At 38.8% G+C, this 11,775-nt stretch overlaps 2 protein-coding genes across 3 annotated transcripts; both read left to right on the forward strand.

The window, feature by feature from the left end:
- The first annotated feature begins 367 nt into the window (after window positions 1-367).
- lgals3a (lectin, galactoside binding soluble 3a) lies at window positions 368-5,279 on the forward strand. 2 transcript variants are annotated; one of them, XM_044167408.1, is made up of 6 exons: window positions 368-524; window positions 937-954; window positions 1,072-1,836; window positions 3,092-3,180; window positions 3,416-3,572; window positions 4,232-5,279. In XM_044167408.1, exons 2-6 carry the CDS (start codon window positions 940-942, stop codon window positions 4,385-4,387), a joined length of 1,182 nt encoding a protein of 393 aa, XP_044023343.1. In that variant the 5' UTR covers window positions 368-524; window positions 937-939; the 3' UTR covers window positions 4,388-5,279. The 2 variants fall into 2 exon arrangements, with proteins under 2 accessions (XP_044023343.1, XP_044023344.1); XM_044167409.1 differs by lacking the exons at window positions 3,092-3,180; window positions 3,416-3,572; window positions 4,232-5,279 and adding an exon at window positions 2,242-3,007 and having other exon boundaries at window positions 370-524.
- A 1,516-nt stretch (window positions 5,280-6,795) lies between these two features.
- LOC122862161 (synaptojanin 2 binding protein) lies at window positions 6,796-11,499 on the forward strand. Its single transcript, XM_044167459.1, has 4 exons — window positions 6,796-7,123; window positions 7,731-7,867; window positions 8,164-8,259; window positions 9,553-11,499. Exons 1-4 carry the CDS (start codon window positions 7,060-7,062, stop codon window positions 9,694-9,696), a joined length of 441 nt encoding a protein of 146 aa, XP_044023394.1. The 5' UTR covers window positions 6,796-7,059; the 3' UTR covers window positions 9,697-11,499.
- The last annotated feature ends 276 nt before the right edge of the window (window positions 11,500-11,775 follow it).

Here is an 11,775-nt window from a genome sequence, read left to right on the forward strand (position 1 = left end):
GAGTGGAAGAGGGTTGATGGGGGCCCACAGCTCATGTTTTGCCCTGGGGCCACATAGGAGGGTAGTTCGGCCCTGAGGAGAATATAGACAGAGCTGGAATTATATTATTTCTTTCTCTAATGCATAAAAATCGCATTAATCGGCAGTTTATAAATGTTTAGTTTAGTTTATCTGTGTGTATTGGGTGCAATGTTTTAATTTAGTTTTATTTTATTACTTTTAAAACACTGTTGTCACGCTCTTTATTTTCTTTATACTTTTAAATAACGTGTTGTTTAAGTTTTCAGTTTATTAGGGTGTGTGTGTGTGTGCGCGCGCTCCGGAACGCGCCCATCCTTCATAATACGTCATCACTGAAGCGCGTGTGCACCCCTCCTTTTCGAGAGTTGTAGTTGTGAGAGCGGATCCTACGTTAGCTTGTAGTTCTATGCTTTGGGAGGCTAAATTAGCTGACTGACTGGCTTCGACAGCTGGATCATCTCTGTTACCCACTATCATTTGAGAGGAGTCCATCTTCTGGCGAGGTAGCATGAAATATCAGTTTTTATTATTTACTCTCTTTTGACACCGTGGAGCTAAGATAAACAAACGAGCTAACCATCTGAACGTTAGTTAACTATCAGTTAGCTTCCGTTAGCTAGGTCGTTAGCCAACTGTGTAACATCAGTTAACTAGATATTTTAAAAACTATACCCCCGTTAATATGCAGCTAAAGTCAGTGTAGCATTTGTATAGCTTGTTTTAATAATATTTCAGTTTGGTCAAGCTGTTTAGACTCTCCCTAAATGGATTTTGTTGATCACCAGTCGGGGATGGAAACATTTACTCTGCTATTACTCAGCGCCTCAGTGTGACATGCCTTCCAGTGTTTGACAGCTTGTTATAATCGGCTGTTATAACTTCCTAATGAGTGTTGTGTCTTATCTTTTGTTTTAGATCATGTCAGATTTCTCGGTGAGTTCAAAGTATTGCACAATTTTACATAATTTTATGATTTACTGGCAGCTAGTGGTTAAACTGATATTTTATTGTAGACAGAGATAGTCACTTTCAATTTCTCTCCTACTTAAGCTGGCAGATGCCTTAGGAGACGGTAGTCCAAGCCAGGCAAATAGAACAGGGAACACTAACCCATCTGCCCCTGCCGGTAACCCTCCACCTCCTACAAACCCAGGATGGCCTGGTTCTGCCCCAGGAGCTCCCACTCAGCCCTCCGCTCCGGGTGACTTCTCTGGTGGATCATCTGGCCCAGGGGCGCCAGGGCAGTTCCCATTTCCCTCTGGTCCTGGAGCACCAGGGCAATACCCTGGTCCTCCTTCAGCACCTGGTGCGTTCCCCCCTGGTCCTGGGATACCTGGACAATATCCACCTGCACCTGGAGCTCCAGGGCAGTTCCCCTCCAGCCCTGGAGCCCCTGGCCAGTTCCCTGGGCAGTTCCCTGGCCAGTTCCCTGGGCAGTTCCCTGGTCAGTTCCCTGGGCAGTACCCACCTGAAGGAGCTCCAGGACAGCTACCTGGAGGCCCTGTTCCTTACCCAACTGGACCCTTTCCTTCTGGCCCTGGAGCTCCCCCTGGGCCTTATCCAAATGTGCCTTTCCCAGGAAGTCAGCCAGGAGGAGGGAATGGGATGTACGGACCAGGTGGTCCGGGTGCATTCCCCCCTCCAGCTGGCCCTGGCTCTTTCCCTGCATTCCCTGCTGGAGGCTTTCCCCCAATACCCCCTGGGTCATGGGGATCACCTGCAGGTGGAGGCTGCCCTCCTGCCCCTGGTCCCTTTGGTCCTGGCCCTGCGCCTATGGGTCCATACGGTGGGCCTGCCGCTCCGGGAGGCATGCTGGTGAGTACTAGCACTGTTTACAAATAACATTATGTTGCTTGCTTGCTACATTTCTTTGCTGTTGTGTTTTTCCTCTGGTGTGCAGTGGAGCATCTCACTTGGGGTGGCAGTCTTTGGGATTCAGGGTGGGAAACTACAACTAGCTACCAGCTAAATGTGCATCTACACTGCCAGCCACTTTAGCTGGTCACCATATACATATTCAGTTCTTCACTAGTACAGGGTTTCTTTTTAAAATATTCAATGGGACTGATTTGGTGTTGGCCTAATACTGCTGTTGGTGGAAAAAGAAAGTTTGTTTCCTGCATCTTTCTGTATCTTGGGCTCTGCTGTGCAAAGCAAAACATGAAGAAGAATCAACAAACCTTCAAAAGTAGTTATCAAAAATCTATTCTTGTCTTTCAGCCCAGATATAATCCACCATATAATTGAAAGCAATGAACTCAACTTTTCAGTCGGACAAGGACGTCACTTCCAGAATCAACATATGGTTTGATTAGGCTACAAGAAAATGTGCCAAAGACTGAATATATACATATATACAGTTAGGGTTTGTGTTCTGCCTGGGGAATGTATTGTTTTAATTATTGTGCAATATGATTTAAAAGTACACTTTTACACGAAACTCATGTTTTCTGTATGAAGACACCTTTATATTCTATGATATGATCACAGTTTGATTACAATTTGTGTGTAATGTTCATCACTATTTACACGTTACCTTGTTATTACATGGTTGTAATTCAAAGGTCTTGTTTTTTGTTTTGTTTTCTGTCATTTTGCTCAGAAGTCAGTTTGTACAGTTGCCTTGTTGTAGTAAAAATGTTGAAAACTCTTTTTTACTTTGTTTTTACTTTTTTCTATCATTGTTATGACTAATCATTGTGAAGATTGCGAAAGAGTGATGAACTAAATGAATGAGATGGTGACTCACTGAGGTGTGGCATTAGGAATGTGGGCCGGGTCAAAGTTTTGAATAATGTTTAACAAAAAAATCCCTCTTTATGATATTAAACACTTGGTAATATTACATTTTTACATACATTTGGTGGTAAGTTCACAGTATTGGTGATTTAAATGTGAACAATTCTACTTCTGCTTGAGTATTATAAACACAGTAAACACTGTTTCCATTTGTGTATTTTTGCTTAATAAACACACTAAATCATAATTTCTCATTATGCATTTTTAAAATTTCTAAATAGAGCACTGTAAATGTATTGTCGTGATTTTAAAATATAAATATTTCTTACAGATGGTGCCGTATGATCTTCCACTTCATGCTGGAATTATGCCACAACTTTTAATCACAATAGTTGGGGAGCCCATTCCTGGTGCAGACAGGTACGAACAACACTCATCCTCTTATCCTGCTGCCAGTGATGCTTTCTGGTTGAGGAACATAATTGGATGCCTTACAATAAACCATTTACTTTCAGTGAAATGAAGCTTCTGCAAAATGAAAATAATTTATCATTACTGTTATTTTTTTGTTCAAGCCACATTCATTTTATTAATTGAAGTGGAAGAATGATTGCCATAGTTGCCAGCAACACACAGTCCTGATCTTTTCTTGCAGGTTCAAAGTTGACTTCATCAAAGGTTCAGATATCGTCTTTCACTTCAATCCTCGATTTAATGAGCAAACAATTGTCAGAAACTCCTACCTAGGTGGATGTTGGGGGCCAGAGGAGCGAGAAGCAGGCTTCCCATTTGTTCAGGGACAGCGTTTTGAGGTAAAGAGTTATAGTAATGGAACTGTAGCCAAGATTGGAAAACTCAAAAACTTGCATCTTTTATTCATAATGTAATTGGGATTTTATTCATGTCAGTGTTACAACTTTGGTTCACCCACACAGGCTTTAACTTTACTGTCACTGCACACGTACAAATACTGAGACAACGAAATGCAGAATGACATCTCTCATTACAGGCCTGCGACAGCCACAGATCATTTCATTTATTGATTGCTGTCGTGATGTAAAGAGAATTTCAATAAATGTTTCAAAAAATGCTTCTGAAATACATTACCTACCCTAGCTTCAATTTTTAGGTCTATAGAATATGAGTAAATAGTAAAAAAAGAAAAAAAAAAGAAAATGCTGATCACATTTACCCACACCCCAAGGTAATGTCTTCAGATTGCTTGTTTAGATTATTGATTGATTGTTTTGTTTGGCCAAACAGTCCAAAATCCAAAGATATTTAATTTACTATCATACAAGACTAAGAAAACCAGCAAATGTTTACATTTGAGAAGCTGGAACCACCGAAGTTTTGGCATTTTTACTTTTTAAAAATTACTTATTTGATTAATTGATCATCAAAATTGTGCTAACTTAAACCATGATAACTTGGCTTGTTGTGCATGAAGTTTCTGTTGCTCTCCCTGCAGCTGAAGATCCTTGTGGAGGAGGACATGTTTAAAGTGGCGGTGGACGGCACCCACCTGCTGGAGTACGAGCACAGAGTCGGTGGGCTGGAGGACGTGACCCTGCTGCGAGTGACTGGAGACATCATCCTCCACAGTGCAGCCCCGAGCATGATCTGAATCTCAGAGCTACTAAACCACATGCTGTATAGGAGACCTAGGTCAAACTTTACCACCGTATTTGAAATCCTTTCAAATACTTTGATGGAGTTTTTGAGGCACAATAGTCAGCGAAGTGCAATCTTTGCCCACCTGGCACTTCGTCATTTATTATAGAACAGATGGAAGATTAACCCAGGTCTGCACACTATAATCCTTTTATTTTTTATTTCTGGATGACATCTGATTTTATAGCCACTCACGATCCATTATTTTTTAGGACATAACAGTATCCAAGTAGTGAATGAGATAAAGTGCATCTAAAACAGGCATTTTATGGAAATACTAATTTATATCTAATGAAAAGATTGTAGGCCAAATGGAAAAATATGACGTGTCCCAAACATTTCATACATTTTCCACTAGTATGCTGTAGTTTGTTTACAGTACATATGTTTATTATTCTCTCCTTCATATCAAAATCTTGATAAGCCTTTGTAATGCATGAGAGTGTGCTGCTGAAAATCAACTTGGTCTTATTACAGTGCTGGCCGACCCCCAAGACTCACTGGCCTGTTAACATACAGTAGGCTAATGATGAAGTTTCTTAAAATGTATTTATATACCAACTCAGCTCCTCCTGAGCTCTCACACTGGAGGATCGCGTAACGTTTTACGAATTATGATTTCATGTTGAAGTCAAATCTAATAGCAAAAACAGTGAGGCTCAAATTAAAGTAAAACGTTTGAAAGGGGAGGGATGGGCTCTCCGATTTGTTGCCAAAGATGACAGTGGTACAGTATTTTGAGATTATATGCTTATAAATAAAGGGCCTCAAACAATGACTGATAATGCAGTTTGATTCAGAATACCTACCTGCCTGTACACATAATAAATGCTAGCTTACCTGTTCCCGTTCTTTGTTTTTACCCAAAAGTGGAGACGGCTAATCCTCTGTTAGCAGTCAAAATGTCAAGGTTTTTTAGGGTGTACCCCCTGTGCATTTGGTGTATTACAGTGGTAGAATGTATATCGTCATTGTTATTTTGTAACATTCATTAGCTTAAAGTGCTTTAAACAAAAAAGAACACAAAGCATACAATAAAAATTAATTAGAACTAAATAACAGAATACATTAAAATGTTAAGTGAACACTTGATAAGGTGTGAAAATTAGACATATAGGTACTTAAAGTATCAAAAGCACTTTCATTTTTGATACTTTTGAACATTTTGCCACTATTACTCATATACTTATGCATAAGTAACATTTTAAATGTGGTATTGCTGTTGCTATCTCAATACTCCTTCCACCACTGGTAATTCATTAATATTAGTACTTTTATTACATTGTTACATTACCGTGCGAGCAAATTCACTGTAGTATTAATAAGACAATTTTAAGAAAACACTTGGTACACTAAGGTACAGTAAAAACAATGCAATCTAAGTAGAATTTAAAATGTGTAGACAGGGACAATACAATGAGTAATATATGTACTAAAAGCAGTGGAGGAATGTAACTAAGTACATTTACACAAGTACCGTCCTTAAGTACAAATTCCAGGTTGCCTACTTGTACTTTACTTGAGTATTTCCATTTTCAGAAGGCAAATATTGTACTTTTTACTCCACTACATTTGTCTGACAGCTTTAGTTTACTTTCCAGATTACAATTTTCCATTCCTGTCCAGTAAAAAACCACGTACCTCCAAATTTGGTAATTTTGAATTTGAGTTTTTCTGACAAACTGAAGGATTAAGTGTTCTTTTATGGGTTGAAAAACATTTAACTAAATAAAACTATTTTAAAAAACTTGGATCAGCTGGAAAATGCATCGTCACAAAGCTGAAAACGGGGCTGTTTTTCTGAGTTCATGAAAAGTTGGTTCTCACAGGACAGTGACGCTACAAACATGTGATGATCTTATAGACCATGATGCATTGCTGTAGATTAAACTACCCAACAGTATATAGAGCGGTTAAAATTAGCTCAACCTTAAACATCTACAGCAGTAAAATGCAACATACACATTAATGTAGCAGTAATATTAATCCAAAAACATCATATATAATAGTAAAACACTGACAGGGAGCATTTTACTGCAGAATGAGTACTTTTACTTTTGAAGTAAATTCTGCTGATAATACTTTTACTTAAGTAAGGTTTTGAATGCAGGACGTTCACTTGTAGTGGAGTATTATAACAGTGGGGTATTGGTACTTTAACTTAAGTAAAGGATCTAAATACTTCTTCCACCACTGACTGAAAGTATCAAAAGTACATTTTGCTGATAATACACTTGAGTAACATTTTGAAAGTGAGACTTTCACTTGTAAAGTTGTTGTTTTTTTTACATTGTAGTATTGCTATTTTAACTTGTAAATCATCTGAATACTTCTTCACCACTAGTAAGGATTTAACATGAGTAGTAAAATTACATTACATCATCGTGGGAGGAACTTATCTGTAGTATTTTGCATCTGTGTTTCTGATTTAATTTGCCTCCCTGCTTTGTAATTCAAAGGTCGGCCTGCAGTTCCGCCTCATCCCGTCAGGGGGCAGCACAACCACAAACCACCCACTGAGCCGAAGGAAGCAAATCGAAACTCCTCAATGAGTTCACCTTCAGATAAATAGTTCGTCCCCGCTTTCTCTGGAGACTTATTTTAATCGTTTGGTGTCTTGACAAAATGAATGGCTCACTGCACTCCTCACCCAGCGTGGTGGACATAAAACTGAAGCGAGGGCCGGCAGGTAAGAAGAACTTGACGTACAGTTAGCAGATCACGTTTACGCTACTGGCTAGCTAACGGTACGTAGGATACACACTAGCAGTCAAGCTAGTGTGTATCCTGAAGCTAATGGCTAATTTGCGAATCAAAAAATAACTAAATCTCCTCCCACCATGTGTTAGCGTGTAGTACAAGCAGAGGAATTGTGTTGTGGAAGCCGAGTGAGCTCTAACAACTCAGTTTAAATAAAAAAATAAAACAGATTTATGCACTTTGACGCTGTGTTAAAAGCTTTAAAAGTAACGTTACTGCTCGGCCTGTCAGACAGACAGACAGACAGACAGACAGAGAAGGCCAGTGGCGCTGGACAGTTTATTAGCTTCATGAGAGAGTAATGTATTTATATAGTTTACACTTGGTGTTTATTATGTAACATTTTGTGAAGTGGTGTTGATCTGAATTCACCTCTGAGTGGCTGTACAGCTTTGGAATGATTCATCTTGTACTTTGATCATTGAGATAAATGATAATGAGTGGATCAGCGACTTCTGCCCAGGTAAACAATTCAGTGTGCCTATTGAAGTGTACTCAAAAACCCCTTCAAGCCAGTGTCTGTGTGTTTGTTTTAGGCTTGGGCTTCAATATAGTTGGGGGCGTGGACCAGCAATATGTTGAGAATGACAGTGGGATTTATGTGTCCAAAATAAAAGAAAATGGAGCTGCAGCGTTGGATGGGAGACTCCAAGAGGGGGACAAGATCCTGGCGGTAATAAATGCTGACTTTTATCAAGGTGTAGGACGTAGAGGAGGATATTTTGTGTGTGTTATCTCCATAACTTTTGGTGATATTGTTGTGCAGGAGCACACTGTTAAATTGCAGTTGTTATTATTTGATTTATCCCCTGATGTACCTGATTTTATTCATAAAATAGCTGATTAATCGAAAGTGAAACTGATGATTAACTGCAGCCTTAACGGAAGTTCAGTCATTTGATTAAAGGTGATGATGAATGAAAAAGCACTTCCTCATTGTTTCTGTGTCATGTTGGTTGTGTACATTAGATCAATGGAGTCAAGCTTGAGGAGCGGACACATAAAGCTGCAGTGGATCTGTTCAGGACAGCAGGGGAGGACGTGGAGCTCCGTATTCTGAAAAAGGTGGGAGCCTCTTCCTAATGTTTCAGTGATTTGTTGATTTTTGTGCTTTTTGTATTTATTTTGTCAGCTGTTTGGAATTTTTTGCAACGTTCATTTTAACATAACTTTATTCTCCACCGGAATGGAAAATTGTCTTTAGCTCACCAAAACAGAAAAGCATCACAGGATCATGCAACATATAAAACAAATATGGTAATGAAACATCATCAAAGTATAAATCAGAGTACACTAGTAAAAAAAAAAAGAAAAGTGTGCACTTGGACTTGTCAGTAGTGCCTCCCAGAGTTTTTAAGCCTCAAACTGAGAAAATAAAGGATGCAAACTGTCTGTCAGGATGCTCATAGCCTTACCTCTTACCCTGTAAACAAGTCACAGCTGGTAAAGACAGGTTGACTCTGTGGCAGTCCAAAGCAGAAACTGGCCTAAACAATAGCCATACTTAATAAAGCGTCTTTTGTCGACTATGTGAAATAGCGTTTGTTTTCCCTAAAGGTTAATGTTTTATTTCACAAAAGTGTATTCTTTTTTTTTTTTAATGATGTTAGTGGAGATGGTCTTTGTTTCTGCCATAAAACACAATGGGAAGCCCTGAGGAATCATGTAATGTGATATCAGTGAACTATGTCTAAACTAAGGATTAGAGATAATGTCAGGGCAACATCCAGTTCCACTTTCTATCCCATTGTTGTTCATCCGACCAGCAGTGCAGCTCCGCAGCAACGTTTCCTCAAGAAAAGAAATCCACTGAACACCTGATATTTGTTCACAGCTGCCACACTGTGAGCAAATATATATTTTACCACTAAGACTAAGGAGATGAAATTCCACTGTGTGTGATGGAGTATGAAAAGTGGGCATAGTTTTTCTGAGTTTGATGACATTTTTGACCGTCAAATCTTTAAAACTAATCCATATATAATATAGAGTGTTTTCATTCCACTGATTCATAATCTTTTTAAGGTTGGTTTCGGATGACATTAATGCTACTTGTGCTTTCATGGGGTTCGCTAGTGTTTTGCCAGCGAGTGGAACTGATGCTGCCAGTACTGTAGCGGTGGGATTTGTCTCTCCTCTCGTATCTTCTTTTGGTTTAATGGAAAGAATGAAACACTTTTGGCAGCAGGTTTGGCAAGTCAAGCCTCACTGTTGGAGACTTGTATTTCACTCTTAAAGCCATACCAATGGTTTTACATGTTTTAGCTATTACAATCTGTGTATATTTTAATTCTAGCTGTCCATTTTCTAAAGCATGACACGTTTTTACAGTACAGTTTTTATATCTGTGTCTTGCAGTTGCCCCATCACATGAACGGACCCACAGGAGTACAACCCGAACACGAATCTTCTGTGCCTTCTCTGGGAATACTGGCTGCTTTAGCGGGAGCTGCTGCCATCTTTGCATTCTTTTACATGCGGCACCTTAAGAAGCACTTTTAACAAAGCCGACGTTGTCTCTATATAAGTTTTACGATCAAAAACTTTGCTAAAGGCCAAAGAAGTGAAAGAGGGAACAAACTCGAAACAGTTATTTTTTTGAATAGTAGGTGTTGGTGTCACTGAGGAGTTTCTCCATGTTCATGTGTATTATGAGATTAATGGTAGCTTCTTGACACCCTTCCTATGTAGAAGGATGCTCTCTTACCACAGAGATTACTTTAAATAGACAACTTTGTGATTGTAAGGAGGAGAAGATGGATGTACGCATTACATTCCTGCAGCTGGGCTGAGCTCAGGCAGAAACCAACAGCTGCCTGTACACAGAGGCAGAAAACTATTAAATCTGTGGGTCAAATCAGACTGACTAAAGCTTCAGGGTCCATTTACAAACTGAAAGACAGTGTTGTGTGCAGTCACTCGTAGGCCTCTCTGTTCCTCCATCGCTGAATGGTAGATCTGTCTGAGGGGCGACTGAGATGAACCCACTGTACTTTTAGTTTGTTAGTGTTCAAAATTCACGCGACTGGGTTTGATTTTCATTTTGCACCGTTGCACAGAATCATGGGAGGAGTGGCATCCTGCCGTACTGCGTAGATTGAGCTGTGGGATTGAAAAAGCCTGCAGTTAATGTGATTTAAATTGTGTAACGGACTTTAGAGTGCCTTTTCTGTCTATTCCAAGTAATGGTGGTGTTTGGTGCTTGTTGCTCCTCCATGATCAAAATGAAAATCAACCCACTACGTCCATTAATACATTAAATTAAAGGATGTGGCTGGCGATAGTCTATATTTTCTTATTGTCAGCAAATTCTGTAAAAAGGCCCAAACCAAAAATGAGTGAGTTCTCTCTGCTCTACAGTATTTACAGCAGAAGGACAACGTATGTGGGATTGAGTCAAAATAAACTGCAGTGCCCACGTTCAGTGTAATGAAAGAACATGTCATCCAGTACAATTAATAGTTTTTGGACAACAATGGAGCTCTATGGCACAAAGGAATAAAATATATCAGACAATACTTGTTAGTAAAATCACTTCATTGTTGGTCTTTTAATGGGATTTGTTGACAAGAAAAATACACATTATCACCATATTCATCCTTTAAAGCAAAATACACTTGTTCAAAGTATCACTAAGTAGTTTCACTTTAAAGAGTTTATTATAAAGTGTGTATTATAAATGGTCACTCAGGGTGAACCATTAAATCTATATCATACAAACAAATCATTCCTTACATATGTATCGTGTGGTGAGCAGCTCGTTTCTTAATGCTCAGTCACAGCTGAAGACTCCATGAGTGCTGCTGCCATGTTTGTTTTGTGTCTCACAGCCATTTTTAAACATTCTCCTAATTTTGCATTGTGGCCAGTGCTTGTAATCACATCGCACCTTCTGCTAAGTCATTTGTCTTTTGGGGTGAATATGAAATATGGAGTATGTTTGAAGGATCAACAACAGCCAGTTCACTTTAGAGAACTGAGTTTCTGTCAACAACTTAAAATGTTGTATTTTATTTTTTTATTTTTTTGCACTAGCCACAATCATGGAACGCCTCCAGTAACGGCCATAGAGCAGATGAATAAGTGAGTTGTGTGTGCTGGGTGTATTTGTCCCCATTTTTCATGCAATTGTCTCTGACTGTATGTGGCTCTTGTTGTCTGTAAATACATTTCATGTCGCTCTGCTGAGTGGACTGTGAATATGTGCATGTATGCCAGAAAAGTCAGTCAGAAGCACTAATAAATTATGCAAATACTGTGTTTTACATCCAAGCACCTACTGTATTAAAATTCATGTTGAATTCACCTGTTTTTTTTTCCTAATTTTTTCTTCCTTCTTCAGGAAATACAGAATATTTCACATTAATATGTAAATACCACTGTTATTGATGAAATATAAATGAAAATTTAGTCAAGATTAAAAAATATAAATACTGTAAGTCAAATTAATGAGATACTAAATAACTAAATAAAAATTATGAGGCATCAAGTCGAAATTATAAATCAAGACTGAGGTATTAAGTAAAAATTTGTCAAAATGTTCATTTACTGTCAGAATTGAGATTTACTAATAAAATTATG

Source organism: Siniperca chuatsi, linkage group LG15 (assembly GCF_020085105.1).
Source record: "Siniperca chuatsi isolate FFG_IHB_CAS linkage group LG15, ASM2008510v1, whole genome shotgun sequence".
Taxonomy (NCBI): domain Eukaryota; kingdom Metazoa; phylum Chordata; class Actinopteri; order Centrarchiformes; family Sinipercidae; genus Siniperca; species Siniperca chuatsi.

Coding starts and splice junctions, on each gene's coding strand:
- lgals3a (XM_044167408.1), top strand. Junction 1,837..3,091: donor CCGCTCCGGGAGGCATGCTG/GTGAGTACTAGC, acceptor TATTTCTTACAG/ATGGTGCCGTATGATCTTCC. Junction 3,181..3,415: donor CCCATTCCTGGTGCAGACAG/GTACGAACAACA, acceptor CTTTTCTTGCAG/GTTCAAAGTTGACTTCATCA.
- LOC122862161 (XM_044167459.1), top strand. CDS start 7,060: ATGAATGGCTCACTGCACTCCTCACCCAGCGTGGTGGACATAAAACTG. Junction 7,868..8,163: donor AGGGGGACAAGATCCTGGCG/GTAATAAATGCT, acceptor TGTGTACATTAG/ATCAATGGAGTCAAGCTTGA. Junction 8,260..9,552: donor AGCTCCGTATTCTGAAAAAG/GTGGGAGCCTCT, acceptor TGTGTCTTGCAG/TTGCCCCATCACATGAACGG.